We start from the raw sequence: 20,906 nt of genomic DNA, 5'->3' as shown, positions 1-20,906 counted from the left end.
TGATTGGTTGTTCATTATCACATGATGATAGCTGACAGTATAACATTGCTTTCCCGGCCTATGACAGGGGGCCCACATCTAACAGACTTCGTGATTGCTTTCTGTTCCATGTCTGCCCGTAATAAATTACTTTACGAACATACCCCGCAAGACTATTTGTCTCTTTAACACTCTCGCCGTGTTTCTGACCATTTTTGCCGCAACACGAGCAAAAACTACAAATATGAAAAGGCTAAATCAGGTGAAACTAACTAAAAGCCAAAAGAAGACCAAAATATAGCAAATATGCTGAAGATTTCGGAACAAGAAGTGTTTTTTTTTTAAGAACTGAAGAGATCTAAATGTAATTTTATCTAGAGAATATTTGTAGCCTAAATAAAGTTAAAAATTTTGTCATGAGGATGACAAACAGGACAAGTGTTGCATCTGAATCAACGATCACACAATAAAGTTAAACATATATTCATTGGTTTATTAAAGAACGTTTTATTCTGATAATTTTTGCTCACGTCAAGGGGTTTACTGTTCCTCTGTCCAATTTACTGTAAATATCAAGCTTATAAGCATTCAGCAGAGGGCAGAATAATCTGTGATCTTTGATCCTTGTTAAATGAGGGACATAATAATCTTGTTTTGGAAATAATAAGTATCAACGTTATGCTGGTGTGACCCATGTCAGACAGTTTGCTCTGACGCAACTTCTATCATAAAATATCTCAATGAAGGACATGCTTGATACAAATAATATAGACAATTAGACTTCAAACATTCTTTCAGAATTTAGAATTTAAGATGGCACGTCTGGGAACCAGCATTAGTTTTCCAAATGAGCAAACAACCACAAGCTGACAGGTTTCACATAAACAGCAAGCAGCTCGATTAGTCCAGAGACGCTTTCATCTCCCCTTATTTCCAAATCCAAATGTTATTTTTTGGGTTTGATGCCAGCTGAGGAGACAGAGAACAATCAGAAGTAAGCTTTACAAAACACTGTCACAGAGAAAAATGGTGTTCCACACAAAGCTGCAGATGGAACTGCGGTGGACCAGACTCTGTTTCCAAGGCTGTGTTTATTCTAGCGCAACGCAGCAGAAAAGAGCCAGTTATTTTATTGTTTGCATTCGCCAAAAGTAAATAAGCTGTGCAGCTTAGTACTAAAATTTTTTCTTCTTTTTTTTTAAACGAGGGGGCCAGACTTTCTGTCTATTCATATTATAACAATAATGTGAAAAGAATGATAAAAATCGGACTAAAAGAAGCTGCAGAACCAGAAAGGCACTTCTCCAGGTCCGATCTGGGTTTGTCTTCATGCTCTACGAGCCAACTCAAGCATCACCGCCTGTTTAGCACAGTCCATTTGCTTTACAACAAACTGTAACCTGAGCTAGAAAAAACCTTCACCACAGCCCATCAAATATTAAAGTGTATGTAAGTTTTGATGTGTCAGAAGGAGGGCATCGTTACTTTATACATTTGTTATTTGATGAGGCTGTGGGGTCTGTATGCCACATGGATAACTGACATAAGATCTTTTTTTTTAAAGAACAGGAACACATGATTTAACATTGATCCTGCACAGGATCTGTGCTGCACAGTCAATGGTGGGAACACTGACTACTTCAATTAAACACAAGTATGAGACGTCCGGGCCTCTTACTCACACAGCTCCACACTCAATGGTCCATTGTCTCTGTCCTGGAGTCCAAACCTCAAATCTGTAAGTCAAAGGTGGGGGGTGGAGGGTAGAAGACATGAAGTCACCTCGGCGGGAGAGCAGTTTAAACCACACACCTTTGCGGTCAGGGAACGGTTCTCGAATCCTGTTCCCTCACTGTAAATCCTCCCAGAGAGGCTGCTCTGCGGCGGGGGTGATAAACGGAACAAAGCCTGCGCCCAGCATGAGTTTTCATGTGATAAAAATCCATACGGCATTGGGATTTATTTATTCAGAGGCCTTTATATACTCTTAGCAAGTTCATTTTTCATACTATTTATGACATGAATGGAGGAGACTTCTCTTTTTTTTTTCTTTCTCAGCTTGTTCTTGTGAATGTTAGGTCAACAAACACTACATGTWGGATACAGCATTGACTTTAATTTACACAAATCTGTGTTCGATTGTGTGGTGAGAGCTTGATTTTTTTTTCTTTCTAAAAAGCACAATAAGTAACTTTACAACACGTCATGCTTCCCAAAGACTGGCTATCCAGTTACAGAAATAAATGACGTCTGTTTGGAACTGGTTAATAAATATTCCCTAAAACAATAATCAATGTAGGATCAATTCTAAATGTTTTACAGTAAAAGAAAAAGGGATGGTTTTTATTTGTGTGCACCAAATATTTTTTTGGGAACTCAAGCTTCTTGGTTGTTTTATGAGAGAACATGTTTACAGTGTGAGTCCTGGATGCAGCTGAATCTTCCTTTATCTGCTCAAATAAACAGAAAAAAGCACATTCAGAATCTGATGCACTAAGGAGACTTTGAATTTGAGTTTAAAGGCCCTGTCACACTATAACATCTTAGACAACTTATGCCAAATTATGATTTTTTTCCACTAAATTACTAATAAAGGTTGGATATTTGATCAATTTGTCAGCACTACATTACGTACACGCCTAAAAGAAGCTTCCAGTTGATTATTTAAAATTCCATCTTTAATGGAATTTAATGTGGATTTCTGCAAACCTTTCATAAGTTGGCATAAGTTGTCTAAAACGTCACAGTGTCACAGTGCCTTTATAAAGTGATATGTGCTTGTCTGTTAGCAAAATTTCTTATGAACAGCTTGGCTTTAAGTTGGACAATTTTTCACATATTGAGCTAAACTTTGGTGTAGTGGTAGCTGATTATCTCCAACACATATAACAAAAGTTACCTGATCACACAAGATGTTAGTTTAAAACTTTGCCAGCAACTATCGGAGTCAGGTCTGTCTGTTAGCAAAATATTTCATGAATCAGTGTATGGATTTTATTGACACTGTTAAAAATCAGTCATTGGATGTACATCTACAACTGGTTAACTTTTAGAGTTAATTCAGCTGAAGATGGCAGCTACAGCTAATTGATCTTAACTCACTTTTATTTGGTGTGGTAGCTGAGAGCATGCACAACACATACTCTGATGACATTTTGTGCGTAAAAGTATTTTTAAGGTTTCACCAAACTGGTTACTTTGTTATTATTCATAAATTGATCTTAGCCTAAAACATGAAAGGTGATCAAAGAATAACCTTAATTTATTTGTATCTCTTTTGGGTTTAATAAAAATGTGCTCGTTTTGAAAATCATATATATTAGCTTCAGCGGTGATGATGTGTGTTTGTGTAGTTGGGGGTGGGGAATGGGGTCGTTTTTCAGGAGCAGGTGGATAAAAAAAAGACCCTCTCCTCCATCCCCACAGTGAATGTTGATGTTTACAGTCCAAGCAGAGGGAAGGTGGAGAGGATTGTGGGTGGTGTTTACCGACACTGACACACCGTCTCCTCCAGCTTATATAAAGCCCGGGAGGGACGTCCCCTCACTGGGAGTCACTGTGCGCTGATGCTCCGCCACACGCACGCATCACTGTTGGCAGCGCGAGCCCCGCATCAGCACGGCCAAAAGCACCACTGGCTGACCGGCACGATGGATGGCCCACAGAAAGACCACAGAATGACTCACTTGTGGATATTGACGTTACTGATAATTGTCTGAACCTGTCGCACTGGATAACTTTTTTGGACTTGTCCCCCCTTCTGGATACGGATTTTGGAGCTGGATCTCGACCTACAGTCTTTGGAAACAGGATTATATTTATTTTTTTATCTTTCTTTTTTTATTTGCTTTGGTTTTGGAACAGAAGTGGGAAGGCGGACTGATTTTTTAGGATACGCACAGAAAACTCTAAAGGATGGCCGTTTGGTTCACCTCTATCATCGCAATAGTTATGATATTATTCACTCAGGTATTTAATGATTCATCGTTTTAGCTCGTTTCTAACAAATCTGCCACAGGTCTGTGCTCACTGTTAACTTCCTTTTTTTAGGTTTTGGGATCAAGCGTGTTCGAGATAGATCTCCATCATTTTCAGAATTCCAACGGTTTGCTGGCAAACGGGCGCAGCTGCAGCGCGAGCGGCTGCAGGACTTTTTTCACGGTTTGTCTGAAGAACTACCAGACGGAGGTGTCTCCTGGGAAGTGCTTGTTCGGCTGGGAGAAGACACCTGTGCTGGGCACCGACTCGTTCAGCATCCAGCAGGACGGGAGGCTGCGCCTGCCGCTCAGCTTCACCTGGCCGGTAAGCGCGCCAGGCAGGCGGGGACGCGCTTGGCACACTTTTACGCACGAAAACGCATCATTATTATTACAGAAATGTGTATGACTAAAGCAGGCTTTAGGATTTTAAGAATATAGGCTAAAGTTCGATTAAAATGAAACATTTAAACACATCAAAGCAACGCTTCTTATCTGCTTTTTATGTTTAGAATATTTTTATGAAAAAAATTTTATTCTTGAATTCTATTTTGTGAAGAAAAAAATGAAAATACATTTTAAAAATAGTATATATTTCACATGTATTTCTTTTTTTCTTTCCTCAGGGTGCTTTCTCGTTAGTGATTGAAGCCTGGTTTTCTCCTGCAGCGGAGCAGCCTGAAGGTGAGGAGGCGCTGATCGCCCTTTTCACCGCTAGAGGGAGACAAAGTCGCGCTCACGCCACTCGTTTAAATGGCTAAACCTCGCTGACAGAGTTGGCAATGGTGTGCGTTCTTTTTTTTTCTTTGTAATGGGTTTGTGTTTGTCAGGGCGGCTTATGAATCACTCGGCATTCATTATTCAACCAATTATTCCCAGCACAATGCACTTCCTTTGTTTTATTTTAAGCATGGGAAAATTCATATCAACCACTTCTGGGTCGCTTTTATGTGAAATAAATAGAAATCAAACCAGCATAATTTATTGTATTAATTATTTTTGAAACGATAAAGAGAAGAGTTTAAGTTTAAGCGTTGTTTCCTTCTCAGATCCCAGCGACCCTGAGCTGCTTATTGGCTCCTTTGCCATCCAAAGGCAGCTGGGAATAGGGCCCGAGTGGTCCCAGGATGCGCAGGTCGGGACGCAGACGGAGCTCAGGTACTCATACCGGATCATCTGCAAAGAAAATTACTACGGGGACACTTGTTCCAAAATATGCACACCGAGAGATGACCGTTTTGGCCACTACACCTGCAAACCTGGCGGAGACATAGACTGTCTGTCTGGATGGAAGGGAGAATACTGCCAAGAACGTAAGGAAAATGTGGACCCTGTTGTAATTTATGTAGCTTTAAAAGTCCCCTGAATGTGTTTTTTATTATTAATTTGTAGGCTAATTTCTCTTAAAAGTCATTATTTAAAATAAAACATTTAAAAGGATCAAATTTCTGTAAAAATGTATAAAAGACAGACAACTTGGCCTGAGCGCGTGCGCTAATCCAGGGCGGTGGTCGCTCGGCAGCACGCGCCGGGGTTAATCGCGGAATTATCGGGCGCCACGCGCCACTAAATTGAGGGTTCTTTTGTTGAGGCAGTGCAGGGCAGCAGCTGCACACGGGGCTCGAACCGTCCTCCCGACAACAATGGGTGCAGCTGTCCTGCTTTTTTTTTTTTTTTTTTTTTTTTNAAAAAAAAAAAGGCGTGCAAAATCTGTGGCACATTCAGAACAAAACAGGAGCCAAAATTAAGGATTGTTGAATAAAAAGGGTCAGGTAACAGGTTTTATATAGAGAACGGGGATTTAAGATGTGATAGAAATGTTTTAGTGATATTAGTTCATGTTAAATCATTTAAATAAAACTTAATTTATTTTTCAGCAATCTGCCTTGAAGGCTGCAATGCAAGTAATGGAACCTGTACAGTCCCAGGAGAATGCAAGTGAGTATTCAGATGCCCGGGTTACAGCTCATTTTCTAAAACTAGGTTTTTTTGTGTGTTTTTAGCTRCAAATGACTACAAACAGCGTACCATTTTATTTGTTTTTTCTTTTCCAACTGTCGTGTTTTCTGTGTGAACAGATGCAGAGACGGCTGGCAGGGACTCTTTTGTGATGTGTGTAAACTTCATCCATCCTGTAAACATGGTACCTGTAAAGAGCCGTATCAGTGCACCTGCAAAGAAGGCTGGGGAGGCATCTTTTGTGACCAAGGTGTGCAGACGACCTCGTTCGTCAAAACGGGAAACTGGATGTCTGAGACAAAGGGGTTCTTCTTTTAGGCCCGTAACATTTCCGACGCTTCTGTCCCCAGATCTGAACTACTGCACTAATCACAAACCCTGCGCTAATGGGGCCACATGTCTGAACACAGGCGAAGGCAGCTACACCTGCACCTGCCTKCCAGGCTTCACGGGGGTGAACTGTGACTCGGAGGTCAAGGAGTGTGACAGCGAGCCCTGCCTCAATGGAGGCCGCTGCCTGGTGAGTCCGGAAGTCTCTTGCTCCTTTCCCACAACACAGGCTTTCCTGTTTTTGTTTTTGCCTCGGTCTTTCTGCTACTACAGGAGGATGCTATTGATTGTCAAGTCAGTGGATGACCCAGTTCACAGACTGTGCACTGTAAATAGAATTCAAACGAAAGAGAATGGGGTTTGTTGGGGGCTGTCGTTAGTGGGACCTTTTTTAATTCTTTTTTTTGTCATTGCAGGACTCAGAGAGTGGCTATACGTGTGCATGCCTAAAGGGGTTTGAAGGCCTACACTGTGAACACAAGATACTGACCTGTGCAGACAGACCATGCTTCCATGGAGGCAAGTGCAAAGAGAGGGATAACGGCTATAGTTACACATGCGAGTGTCCAGCTGGATACACTGGACTCAACTGTGAGAAGAAGATGGACAAATGTACCTCACTGCAGTGCTCCAACGGTAGAACATCAGTCTCATTGCGTTAACAGTAAATCTGGATTTCCGTGTTAAAGAGAATCACTATGTGGGTCTGTGTTTGTTTTCAGGCGGACACTGTGTGGTCCACGGTAACCTCGTGATGTGCAGCTGCCGCTCAGGCTTCGCAGGCCTGCGCTGTGAGATCAACGTGGACGAGTGCGCCAGGAACCCATGTGCAAACGGCTCCACCTGCATAGACCGGATCAATGACTACACCTGCACCTGCCCGCCGGGCTACACGGGCCGCCACTGCGACAGACCCAGAAACCACTGCGCCTCTCAGCCCTGCCTGAACGGCGGGACCTGCACCATCGGACCCGCAGGGAAACCCACCTGCAGCTGCCCCGCCCCCTACGGTGGCCCCCAGTGCCGGGACAGAGATGGGCAGTCAGCCAACACCCCCAGCCCCAACAGGGGCTTGGAGTCCAGCGAAAAGCTGAACTTTGTGGCCATCAGTTTGGGGATCGGCTTGGTGGTTGTTCTGGTGTTTCTCTGCATGGCGGCAGTGCTCGTACGCAACCGAAGAAAACAAAAGAACAAGGAGCAGGACTCTAAGACAATGAACAATCTCTCCAAGGCGAACTTTCAGAAGGAGAACCTTATTTCAACTGTTGAGCTGAAGAACACAAATAAGCAGGTTGAACTGGAGGTGGACTGTCCTACAGAAAAGTCAAATCATAAATTTATAAATCACTTTCTCCTGGACTATAAATCCTCCATGAGGTACAAGGACGAACTGTCCCCTTTGGACAAAGATGAAAACTGTGAAAAGAAAATAGAAGACAATAAGCATTTGAGTAGAATGTACAGGTAAGAGTGWATGAAGAGATTAACATAGTTTGTATTCATTGTTGTACTTTGTTTTGATTAAATTTGAAATTGAATCTAATATTTTGTGATTTGTACTTTCCAGTGAAAGGCCCGAGTGTAGAATATCAACAATATGCTCCTCTAGAGACTCGGTCTACCAGTCTGTTTTAGTTGTTGCTGAGGAGAAAAATGAATGCATCATCGCAACCGAGGTAAGCATTTTGAAACGTTTCACTCAAACTAATGTACGGTTGTGTAAGATTATGTTTTTCTATGCAGAATGAGAGTAAAACAAATATTTTTTCCCCATTATTCTCTCTCCTAGGTATAATAATCAAAACATATTACTCATTGTCCGGTTTGGATCCCTTGTGGACTGTTTACAAGTGCGAAGAGACTGGGATTTATTTAAATACAAGATGCTGCTCTTGAAAACTTGATAACTGGACGTGCTCTTTGACTACAGAAGAAGTAAAGCTAATAATTATTGTGAGAATGTACAGACTGAAACAAAAGACTTTTGGACAAAAAAAGAGTGAATCTGGATTTCCCTTCAACGTTTTTTGTTTCAAACCTTCACCTGCTTTGTGCAAGTTTCTTCAAGGGAACCCGGAAATGAAAGCTTGGTGTTCTAAGACAGAACTGTCGCTCCCTGATATCACAAGTCAAATTAGCAGTAGAACGAGCCAGGATTTTCCATTTATTCTGTACTATGCAAGCAAAAACGACACAAAAACTACTGAAAACGGTTCATTTGTGTAGGATATTTAGAGGGGTTTTTTTTAGTTTAAGAACACATCCGTTTTWTAAAGAATGTATTTAGAATAGAACACAAAGCCTTAAATGTGTGTAGAAGCTAAAATAATGTGCCCTGCCTTATCTTGATCCCTTTGCCCCTTTGCACAGCAACTTGGAGGTAAAAAAAAAAAAAGATCGAACGATGCAATACGCAGGGAAACTCCTGATTGGGCCTCAACTGTTTTATGCAAAATTACTCTGMTGAAGACAAAGACACACATGTAGTGACTATCATACCAAGGACGCCTTCAGTGAAAATGACTGAACCAATAATGTTATTTTGTAAATTAGTAATTTAATTATATGAAACACTGTTCTTCTCTTTGTTTTATAAAGTGTTTTTGTAWATATGTATATTTTTACACTGAGATTAGAAGTATGACTTGTACATTGTTTTAAGTTGATGCTACCAAAAAAGGTTGAATTTATTTTTTAAATGTTTTGGTGTCTTGTTTTGTTATGTTTTTAATATTGTTTTTTTCTATTTTGCTATAAAAGGACACACACAACACATATTTTGTTCACTGTTTCTTTGTTGCTCTTCACTGTTTGAGCTGAAATTGGCTGACAACACAAACTAGGTCGTAAAGCACAATAGTGGCTAAAAACCAAAAATAACTACTAGTTAAAAGTGGCAACATGTTAGCTAAAAGGAGCAAAACACTAGCCAAAAGCTTAAAGGAGCAGGATATTCAGTAAAACCTAAAATAGATGAAATTAGGTAAAAACAAAAAGCAGCAAAACACTAGCCAAAAGTGGTAAAACTAGCTAAAATTAGCCGAATACTAGCTAAAAGGAGCAAATCGCTAAAAGCTGAGTAGAAAAAAATGCTATGTAAAAGCTTAAAGTAGCATATCCTAGCTAAAAGCATCAAAATGTCAGTTAAAACCCAAAATACCAAAGAACATGAGCATATAAGAGCAAAACTCCAGCTAATAACTAAAATATCAAAAGACTGAAAGCMAAAAGTGGCAAAAAAGTTAGTTCAAAGCTAGAAGAAAGTGTTAGCTAAAAGTTAAAGTAGCAAAAAGGAACAAAAACAAAGCAACGATGAAGCAGATTTCAAAGACAATGTTTTTGAAAGAAACAAAAGGATCCTGATTTCTGAACTTYAAGTGAAATATTTTTGAAATGATTAAAAGACACAAAGTGATGCAGTATATTAATCTGGAAGTGCAATTCATTCAGTGGAAAAATAACTCTTCCATATCTGTTAAACAAAATGCAGAAATACATGATCAAAAAATCTCCACAATAGTCTCTGAGAAATTTTATTGCAATAAAGAGATGCACAGAGAAGCACAAAACTCTGCGAAGCATCTTTTATACTCTTTCAGTAGAAATCAGTCCAAAACAGGTTCCTATTTGACATGCAAAGAGTGGTTCTTATCTGAGCAGCAAATACTGTATTCCTAGTTTCAGATAAAATCCTGTTCTGCGGTCCTTCAACAGAGAAAAACAGCTCAAAATGTGGTTCTTCTTCCTATTTCACCATCAATCACATTTTCACATTTCCACAGTGACAAAACAAACAGTTCTGCAATCCAATTGTGCAGAAACTAGAGTGAAGTTAAGGCTTAAACAACAAGATAAGACTCATCAAAGATGCCCTGGCCAGAAACTTACGAGTTAAAACAATTCAGATTAACATGACAACATATGCAGGGGGCGGAGCCAGAGGGTGGTCAGTGGTGGCCATGGCTACCACAGACAAATCTTTGGCCACCCTGCTGTACACACCCTTTCCACAGTGAAACAACCTTTAGGGGCGTAATAATCCTCCTGAACAGTTGGTGGCAGTGTTTAACAATTTGAAACATTACCAAGCTCAAAGAAGTGACAAAGAAGTGATTGTTTTCTTTATATACAGAACATATGTTCTGTTCTGTTCTGAACATATGCCTATGTAATCTGACTTATGGTGACAAACGTTTTATTTATTTATTTATTTATTTATTTATTTGTCACCTTAACACGGTGTCATTTCATGTTCTGAAGGCTGCATGATGCTCTGTCCCTTTTGGTTATGAGTAGACCTATCACTAAATCAGAAAAAGTGAAATGCCCCTTTAAATTCACTGTTGTAATTATTAATATTGCCCCTGTTCATTGGGTAAAGTTATTAACATTAGTTTTATACATGTAGTTGAAGGTCATCATTATTTGGCACAATGGCATGTGTTAAAATAAAAAATAAATCAAAAAACAATATAAAAGTAAAAAGCACCTCTAACGTCATTGGATATAATAAATTGTGTCACATTAATTAAACTTATCTCAGCTGTAGCAGTGAGCTTAAAATCAGGATAATGAAACTAGTTTAATGAAGAATCTGTCTCTGAAATAATAATTAAATCAAGTGTTTATTTATGTAGGTAAAAGTATGTGTAACAACCTGGTAAAATACATGAGAATGCTGGACAGGGCATCTATTTTGTTCAAAAAATTTCTGAAGGAGGTCCCCCAGACCCCCCCAACAGTTTGTTACCCCACTTTTAAAATGGTTCTGATGCCCATGTTTATAAGGTAGTCACTGCCTGTATAAGGACATAAGGAAATGACCAAAACAAAAAAGATCTGCAGAAACTTTCAAGTAAAAAATTATGTAATTTTCCTGGCCACCCCTGTGTGAGTAGTGGTCCCAGTCTGGCCACCTGTATGAGTAGTGGTCCCAGTCTGGCCACCCCTGTGTGAGTAGTGGTCCCAGTCTGGCCACCCCTGAGAAAAATGTCTGGCTCTGCCACTGAACATACGCAGCATAGTTTATAGGTAAAGCATAACTGAAATACCTTCAAAATATAAACACACGGGCAACAATGCTGAGGAAGCAGACATCATTTATGTGTTTTTTTATTATTATTTCAAGGTGTGAGCCCACCATAAAGCAGAGAGGGCTCACAGTGAAGCAGCAGAAACTTGCAGCACTTTACGAAAGACTTTTACAGCCAGTTGGGGGCAGCAGGCTTAAAAAAAAGGAAAGAAAAAGAAACCGACTTCTCTCTCAGCCTTTAACTCATATGAGGTATCAAGCACAGCAGTGGCAACCAGGGGACAAAATGTACCATCATGTATCAGCCTGCATGGGGTCAAAGGTCAGACGCCTAGTCACGGAACACATAATGAGCTTTAGAGAGGACAGATACAGGAGTCCCAGCTATTTATAGGTAATGTGATTACCTGGTACTCCCTGTTTGACACTGTGCAAACACCTTTTGTTATTTAGTGAACAATTTGTGGTCATAAAAAAAACACATTTGGTCATTAAAAACAACGAGTAGCACCAACATTCCTAATAAAATTACTAATAAATGAAAAGTGAGTTTGTAATAGAGATAAATGATAAGAATATATGTACAGCTAATGAACTCAGTCACTCCTTGCTCCTTTGCTGCTTCAATGTTTTTCAAGCTCAAACAGTTGAACCCCTTGAGGATGCTGATTGGTTCATGTTTCTGCTAATCCCGCCCCCCTCTGAGGTTTAATTGGTCCAGATCGTGCAGCTCTTGGTTCCCTGAACAACAAATACACGTGTCTGATGAGTGAGGTTCTGAGAGAGAAAAAACAACAACAACAACAAAAAACGGACAGTTTATTTGTCTAAGTTTATTTATTTATTTTGARMAGGAACACCTACCTTTCTACAAGAWAAYTGGAAGATGTGGAGCAGAGTTTGGAGCATCTACACATTAGAACTCTGAGGAGTGAAGTGGAGCTGTGCTAGAATGGAAATTAGAAAACAGAAGACAGAGGAGTAGAGACCTGTTGGCACAAGTTGTTCTTTTTTTATTTTAAGTTGCTTTTTAGAWAAATCAGGATGAAACCTCAGGACCTGATCAGGGAAAAGAGCAACCTCTGGATATTTGGTTATGGCTCCTTGGTGTGGAAACCAGGCTTTGCTTATAAAAGAAGCAAAGTTGGTTACATTAAAGGATACAAGCGAAGATTCTGGCACGGAGATGATTTTCACCGAGGCGACAAGGAAAAGGTGAGACTTTTCATTTAGATAAAACTGCCGTTTGATTCTAGATTTTCCCAGACCTTTCTTGGAAGTGTTACCCATTTCATTTTTAAATAATGTCGTTTACTGATCCAGAACATGTTGAATGATTTACTCACTTATCAATGTGTGTTTTTCCTCTCCAGCCGGGMAGAGTTGTCACACTCGTAGCAGATCAGGAGGTAAGTCTTTTCTTTAAATTCTATCAATCATTTTTATTAAGTTAGTTTTAATCTTATTTTATTACAGTTATGTGGTATACATTTAGAAAACAGGGTTAACCCATTGAAAGTTTGATTGTTTCACACAATGTGACACATTACTGTGTTCTTGTCATTCCAGTTTGACAAGCTGTAAAATGTAACCGAGTTTCTATAAATAGAGATTTGATCAGTATAACTTGCAGCACTTGTTCCAGCCTGCACTGTCGCTGACTCAGCTTTGTCTCTGACCCCAGGCGTGTACGTGGGGCGTCGCCTACGAGGTGCCCTGGTCCCAGGTGGAACAGTCCCTTCAGTATCTGAACGTGAGGGAAGTTTTGCTGGGGGGCTACGCCACGGAGATGGTGGAGTTCATCCCCAAAGAGACGAGCCAGGACCCCCTGCTGGCGCTGGTCTACATCGCCACCTCGGACAACCCCATCTACCTCGGCCCGGCGTCGGACAAGGAGATCGCCGCCCAGATCTCCATCTGCAGCGGCAACACGGGCCACAACACCGAGTACCTGCTCCGGCTCGCAGAGTTCATGAGGCTCCGCTGTCCCGAGGTGGACGACGAGCACCTTTTTGCTATTGAGGCAGCTGTAATGAAGATTTTCCACAACTGTGGAGGGATCGAACTCCAAGACCGAAACTCCATGGGAGCTCTGTGAAGGCCTGCACACGTCACTTCTATAAATGCTAAAGGGAAAGACGTCCTGGAGCTTTTTTTCAGTTTCACGTAAAAGTAWTGCTCATGATTACAGTTGAGGCGTTTTTATTTTTCTTGGGACAGAGACTTGTGAGACAAACCGAAGCTTGTGATGCTTTAAAACAATCACACTAAAAGAACATTTTTAAAACATTTTGCTTTAAAGTGTATTTTTTATGTATTTGAATAAAAACATCAGAAAGAGGAACAGCATGTTCTGGCTGGTTTGTGTGTCCCATATATCTCCTCCATAGATGTGATTGTGGTTGCCAACAAACTCTTGCCTCATGTTCCCACATCACGTGGCAAAGGAATGTTGACTATTGCACTGACGAATTGCCAATTTTTCCTCACAAAACTGGTGGCTGTCCTGAGCAACATTCAAAAATGGTTTTGTACTTATTCCTTAATGCACATTTTGACTTTTAAATCAACACTTTAGTATTTTGTGGACTGTGCAAGTTCTCAGAGTGGCAGGTTAAAAACAAAACGGTGTCGGACACTGCGTAAAATATTACACACGCATCATTAAAAACCTACATCAGTTTGATAAAAACTTGCACTGAAATGTTGGTTTTACATTCTCTGTTACATTACCTGAAGGGAAATTCAAGGAAAACCATCTAAATATAGGTCTATAAAGGAAAGTCCTGGAAACATCCTGTGTTTAAGAGTGCACACAGAGAGTAGAGCATAAAGAGGGGGGGGCAGATAAGGTTTCTCTCTCTGTCTCAGCACATTGCAGCTCCATGTGCAACATGTCAGAATAAAAAACTAAGAGGTAGTTTCAGTCCTGCATAAACCAGCCCACATTTGTGATTTAAGCTCCAGTTTCCTCGAAATCAAACCAAAATTGGGTCAAAGGTTTGAGCTGTGAAAGCAGGGAACATTTTATTCACAGATAAGTAGAGCACCAGCTTTCTTTCAGTGATTTATTTGGCTGAAAGTAACGATTCGGCTGATAAACGCGCATGACTCCAGCTTTTGTCCAGCTGCTGCTGAGGAGCTCGGCTCGGCGCTATCTACCACTCGTGTTGTGTTTGCAGTGAAACTAAAACGAGCCACCATGTTGGCAGGCTGACAGCGATGAATCAACAGCACCAGTGTTTGATAGTGGTCCCTCACAGGAGGACAGCATGTCGCATAACACAGGCTGGTACAAACAGTTCATCGCAAACTTTCACCACGACTCTGGAAATCTCATGTATTTTTAATATCCTGTACTTTGAACTTCTAAATGTTCTTTCCATGGTGTTCTGTGACTCATCCTAAATATTCTCTGCCACAGATAGATTTAAGAACATGAGCTGAATGTGTCTAAAAAAAGGCAGCTTCAATGACTTCAGACAACTTAAGTGGCCTAAAAATCTGCAGTTTATAAACAGTAAAGATGCCTTAGAACAAAATTCTGGAAGCAGAGCCTGTTTGTWTAGATCAGGGATGGGCAAATTAAATGACGGAAGGGGCCACAGTTTTTTGTCAACATTACCAGAGGACCACATTGAGCTGCACACTTACCCAAATGTAATAAAACTGCCATTTAAAAAAATGGTTGTGTATACTGTAAATATATATACATGTTTATCAAACCAACACACAGTGCAATAAATTATGATATTTCATGCTCAAATGCATGTATAACAGTTGTACTCTTGTTTAAACAAAACACTTGAAGCAAATAAAAAAATAAACACTTTGCGAGCTGAAGTGCAACGACATAAAACGTGTTGAGTGCAGACTCCTGTGTTGTTCTGGTAAGAAGTCGCTGTTGTTTCCGTACGTCTCATATTTAGCTTTGTGCAACGTTGTGGTGGYGAATTATTTTAAAATCTTTCATGGCATCTGTAAGCAGACTAAAACATAGGTTTGCCTTGAAGTTCTGCGAACAGATAGTCTACCGCCCAAAATACATAAATAAAAACATTTTAAACAGTTACTATTTTTTAGGTTAAAAAAAGGGGAGGGGGCCTATAAGCAGGCTGGATGGAAGTCACCTGGCTCGCAGACCGCCAGCTGCCCATCCCTGATATTGACAAGAGAAAACATCATTYATGCTGCATAAGAGCATAAAAGTCTGATACAGTGCCCCGATTTTCACACTGTCAAAAAAATATTTATTTAGAACAAGATTTTTTATTTTACTTGAGGTCATGTCCTGAAGAACTGCAGCCTGGACAAGTGGTCACACATCACCTCCCCCCAAATAAATCTTATGGCCTCAGAAGTCTCCATCTACATGTTAATGTGCACCCAGTCTGAACCCTGACCCTTGATCTTGGGCTGGTCAGTGAGGGGCCGAGGGTCACCCAGGAAGTGCGGTAAAGAGAAAACGATAGGATCACTAATGGGGTCCATCCGCTTTCTTCCACTGGGAGATCAGCTGGGCGCTCACCCCACCAGTCCTGAAGGCTAATCCACCATAAGAGGAAGGTCTTTTTCTTCTTCTTTCAGCTGTTCCCTCTTCCATCTCCACATCTCCTCTTTAGTCTTCCTCTTTTACCTTTTTCCTGGCAGCTACTTATGAATGGAAAACCTTCAATTCAAAAGATATAAACGATTTGTCAATAAATCTTAATACTTTTCTTTTAACCCTTGATTATGAAGAAATGTTGAATGTCTAAATAGTCAGATTAAATGTGAGTGGTGCATTAATCACTGTACTGTAATCCACTCATCTTCATTGATGATTGATCCTCTCAGACCCTTGACCCAGTCGTTGTTTTGTATGAAAATTTTCATTTTCTTTCCAACTCAAAGCACAAAGTATTTAGATTTGTATGCCTTGAACAGCACCTGAGTCGCTCTTTTGCCCTCTTTGTCCTCAGTGGTGACTTTTAACATCTGTTTATCAGGAAACAAGAAATGAATGAATGTTTTCCCAAAAGTGTCACATCAGTTCCTTAACTTTCTGCTGAACTGTAGCTGACAAATTAAAGTTCACATCCTACACTGTRTATATGTCTGCAAAATCCTCTTTTTTTTTTCTTTATTACAGTCACAAGTTTGAAATCGCTTCCCACAAGTGATAGTTTTTAATGCCTTAGTTTACACAGAATGTCACAAAACAAAAAACGCTTTATTAAAGGCAGATTTGAGTGGACAATGGTTGTAGAAGGAGGTGAGGGGTGGGCTTCCGGGGCTATCGTGCAGGAATAGGAAACATCTGAACTGGATGCAGTGAAAACCTTTTTCCACAACTGCAGATGGCCTCGTACCAGTACCAACAGGTGCAAACGATTAAACTTTTTTTAAACCAATTTCCAACAAAACGATGCGCTTGGGACATATGCACCGCAGCACCTTTTTTTACTTTTATTTGATGTTATTTTTGCTAGGAAAGCAGCAACAATAAAGACGTGGCGATCAGACCTTCATCTTTCCATGAGGTTTCCGTGGTGAAGTTAAAAGAGAATATGAGACTCTGAAGTTCCTCTGTTACAGTAGACATTATCGCAGTAGGTTAAATCAATAAGTCACATACGGTATAATGGCATTAAAAAGAAAAGCCTCCAATAAGTAAATTGGCATTAAATAATTTTCTAAACTGATTTGCTTTTAAGTTGGACTTTGATAGTCATGAAGCTGCGAGGACTCTGAGCTTCCAGGTACCCTGACTCACTTTCTTAGCCYGAATCAAAAGGCCCTGGAGGTTTCCTGTCATTTTTCTCTGGAGTGTTTTTCCTCAAAGCGTTGGGAAAGCAGCTCCGTTTCCCACACTCTCACAGAGCATCRACATCAGCGTTCTTTTACATCACTGCCGTTCACAGGCTGCAGCGTCATTGTGACAGCTCCAAGTAGGACTGCACTGGAAACTATAAAAGGCATTCTGTCATCTGCAAAGTAATCATTTAGGTAATGCAAACGGACAGCCAGAGAATGTTTAATGTATTGACTCGAATGTTTCCAAGTGTGTAATTCGACTTAATGAAGCCTTGATTTTGTCTGGAAGTTTGATCTCGTTGGAAAGATTATGTTCTCGTTTTAATCAACCAATCGCTGCCGAGTTTCCTGTCTCACCCGATTCTTATCGGGCCGTGGAAGAACATGTGCTGCTGTGTGCACTGATGTGGAGCCAACAATCTGAAAATACTTTTAATTCAAAGGTCAAAGTGCAATGTTCTTATTGCAGTTATTAGTTTCCAGTAATTAAATTCAAACATTGAGGAGCTGATATGGATGTCTATATTTGTTTATTTTTGTATTTTCAATATTCTCACACAGTCAGTTTGAAGGTCAAGATAAGTTAAGAAAAAGATAGATTGAGCTCATTTCATCTTATTTTCTTTTTATTTTATAATTCAGGTTTTATCTGGCTTTCCAGAATTGTATTAGCCACTGCCTAAATCATCCCTTGTTTTTTTATTATTAAATTAATACATCCAATGCTGTGGATCAACTACTATTGAATATTATATAACAATTGTAAACAAGTTATTTATTTAAAGTAATATTCCCATGACTACAGCCACCAAGCAAATTAGTCAAGATACAATTTTGACAGGTTTAAATGGTGATATCCCATAAAAGACCAAGGCCAGACCCCTCTAATGCTCTATGGAGGGTAAAGTGGGATTAGCTGGCTGCTTTTGAGCCCTTGTCATCCTTTAATGGACTAGGAGTAACTATGCTAACAAAAATCYCTTTGACATATAGGCTTTATCTAAAGTTAGCACGTGATATTTAACCCAAGCTGGTAAAAAAAAAAAAAAGACTAGAGTGAATATACATCGCTTCAGATTATGCAAATGCCCCAATCCAACAAAGAAGATGAGATTTTATCCCGAGTCACAGGATTAATATAGTTGTGGTTTATGCTTCCCTTCTATTGCTGGCTACTAGTCAAGAATTTGAACAACAGCATTCGAAGTGAAAGAGTGGGAGGCTTGGCCACACTGGTCTGAATTCCCATGAATCACTTGTGCAATGACCATATGCTAGAATTTGAGCTGATATGAGAGCGAGGCTGGATCCTGAGCTACAGGACAGGACAGCTGCATGTTACGCTTTAAATAAAAACTCAGTATTTTAAGTTTTGTCTGTGTCCTTTGAGAATTTATTCGATTCTTTATAATGAATAAACGCTTGCATTAAGGCACAGTGCATCTTCCGCATCCAAGACTGCAATAAATCTAGGCCTATTTCTGTTGCACTGAAGATCAATATAGTCACTTATTTAATGGTTTATTGTTTTGTAAGGCTCATTTTGTCAAGACGACAACATTAAAAATAAACAAGCTTTGTTTTYTCAAGATAAAGAAATAATTTTGCTGCATAAATGACTGGTTCTTGTGTTACACTCTGTTTCATCATTCAGCATCGTTGTCATAAACACTTGGAGATGATTTATATTGATGATAATGAATGTTCTCTATGTGACACTTTCAGCTTGAATCATCTGCCAGATTAAGTGTCCTGATTTATTTAATTGTGCCGTGCTAATATTATATATTACAATATTCTAGGCTGAAATCATTAAATACATACAATAAAAAGTAGCTTTGTTATCTCAAGTTAAAAAGATAAATAACTTTTCAAAAGATAATKTCATTAAAATCCATTTCTAAAAAATAAACAGCACAACCGTTTCTTCTTAACACTTAAAGCAAAGACACATTTTAACCCCATAAATGTAAGCTATTTTTTATATATTGTATCATAACACACTAATTTAGACTGAATTATTTTAATTACGAGCTCATTAAATCAGGTGTGTCACTTTAATCCTCATACTCTACAAAACATCACAATCAAAACTAATTTAAATCCTATTTAAAAACAGTAAAAGCTGCTTAGCAGGAGGTTACAAAATGTAAAAACAAAGATTAATCATGACTGATTAGAATGAMGTTACRTTATAAAAAATAATAATAAAATACAAATGACTTGTAAAACTGTTACTTCGCTTGAACTGAAAAACAAAATGAACCTGTCTAAGTGGAGCATATTCAACGCWGTCATCAGTTCCGTCACCCTGTTGATGACAACCAGAGTTCAGTTTTTTTAAACGAGGCATACATTTATGAACCGTGACGCATCGTGGTTTGTGTTTTGTGCAAAACTTGCAGCCAGTTAGTCTGAACTGTCATCCTGCACATTGTTTAGGTTCTAAACAGGGATGCTGGAGGAGTGTATACATTTTGTTCACATTCGATATTATAGGAAAGTGTTTGTTTGTCAGTAGTTTGTCATTGTGTCAGCCTCCTGACCTGCCTGCAATGGGCCCTGTTGATCTCTGGCTTAGGGAGCGGCGTAATCTTTTAACACCTTTCTGACAGATTTCTCTATTGTTGTCAGCTTTGAGCGACAACATGAACTTTCGGCTGTTGTCACATTAAATAAACGCTGGATTAACGTCTGAGTTTGGCTCGGAGGTGTTTGAGTTGCGGCGTGAGGCGCCTTTAAACAAGTCAGGAGTCAGATGATAATCATCAAATTGCTCTTTTCATTATGAAAATGCAGAATTAGGTGTTTGCTGGATGCCTTGTGGGGGTTCCCATAAGCTGCACGGAGATCCTTACTAAGCAGATTATCTCCATAAATCTATGTCAGGATGCATTGCTGGATGTCTAGTCATGCACWGAGTGTGAGAATGCGGACACAAAACATGTTTACAGTTAAGGATGTATGAGTGAAGCCTGAGCTGCCATCATCAACACAATACTGACATCTGCTGCTCACAGGAGAGCTTCTTTCTCCAGAAACACTGGACATTTTGAAAGATCTGCCCTGTGTGGTRYGTGATAAAAAAAARAAGATACAGGAAATGTAACTTTTTTAATCCCAGACATATTTAAAGACCGTTTCCTGTGTTTGACTTTTACCTTGGATGAAGGAACARCATTGTGAGTCACAGCTGTCGGAGGTGCAGCACAAGTGCGGGCCTTGCAGCATAATGTGTGCCAGGGGYGGGAGAGAGAACCAGATGTTGTCGTCCTCCCACAGAGAATACTTTTCTACCCCTTTACACCCCAGGTGGTGGGAAAAGGGGTGGGAGTGCGAGGGAGAAGAGAACGAGTGAGTGAGAAACGATGGCAAACAGGAAGCAGAGACCTCAAAACACAATGCTCCCAGAGCTTCCTGCAGGCTCTTGCAGATAAGGAGCAGCACTTTGTTAAAGTGGCATTTTCACCCCCCCCCCCCCCAAATGTTTCCCGCTCCTGAAATCACATTTTACTGAGCTTGTAAAACATTTCTGCAGAACAGCTGGGACATTGTGCAGAAGAAGAAGTGGAAAACATTTAGTGCAGAAAAGAAATACAATCTCAATTCTGTGAAACAATAAGCAAAATACTGAATGAAATACAGTACATACATTGTGTTAATAACAATTAGACTAATGACAGAAAAKGCTTAATTTAAAACTGAGACTTCACATGATAAAATGCCACATGCATATAATGCAGGATGAGCTCCGTCATAAATAATTATTATCCCAACTTCCTTATAATCCACCTCTAATCTGTACAACAGTCGGTTTGCACACCAACAAATAA

General features: G+C 39.8%; 2 protein-coding genes across 2 annotated transcripts; both read left to right on the top strand.

Annotated features, from left to right (window-relative positions):
- The first annotated feature begins 3,396 nt into the window (after nucleotides 1-3,396).
- Nucleotides 3,397-9,020, top strand: LOC106520332 (delta-like protein 4). Its single transcript, XM_014012357.1, has 11 exons — nucleotides 3,397-3,948; nucleotides 4,030-4,281; nucleotides 4,583-4,640; nucleotides 5,006-5,269; nucleotides 5,834-5,894; nucleotides 6,035-6,165; nucleotides 6,266-6,435; nucleotides 6,662-6,881; nucleotides 6,968-7,709; nucleotides 7,813-7,921; nucleotides 8,035-9,020. The coding sequence occupies exons 1-11, from the start codon at nucleotides 3,895-3,897 to the stop codon at nucleotides 8,038-8,040; spliced, it is 2,067 nt and encodes a 688-aa protein (XP_013867811.1). The 5' UTR covers nucleotides 3,397-3,894; the 3' UTR covers nucleotides 8,041-9,020.
- Nucleotides 9,021-11,983: 2,963 nt separating this feature from the next.
- LOC106520325 (glutathione-specific gamma-glutamylcyclotransferase 1) lies at nucleotides 11,984-13,621 on the top strand. Its single transcript, XM_014012346.1, has 3 exons — nucleotides 11,984-12,492; nucleotides 12,651-12,686; nucleotides 12,962-13,621. The coding sequence occupies exons 1-3, from the start codon at nucleotides 12,322-12,324 to the stop codon at nucleotides 13,373-13,375; spliced, it is 621 nt and encodes a 206-aa protein (XP_013867800.1). The 5' UTR covers nucleotides 11,984-12,321; the 3' UTR covers nucleotides 13,376-13,621.
- Nucleotides 13,622-20,906: the final 7,285 nt, after the last annotated feature.

The sequence above is a fragment of the Austrofundulus limnaeus genome, unplaced genomic scaffold, assembly GCF_001266775.1.
Source record: "Austrofundulus limnaeus strain Quisiro unplaced genomic scaffold, Austrofundulus_limnaeus-1.0 Scaffold2, whole genome shotgun sequence".
NCBI lineage: Eukaryota > Metazoa > Chordata > Actinopteri > Cyprinodontiformes > Rivulidae > Austrofundulus > Austrofundulus limnaeus.
Note: the sequence above shows the minus strand (reverse complement) of the source record. Positions and strands in the feature narration are given on the sequence as shown.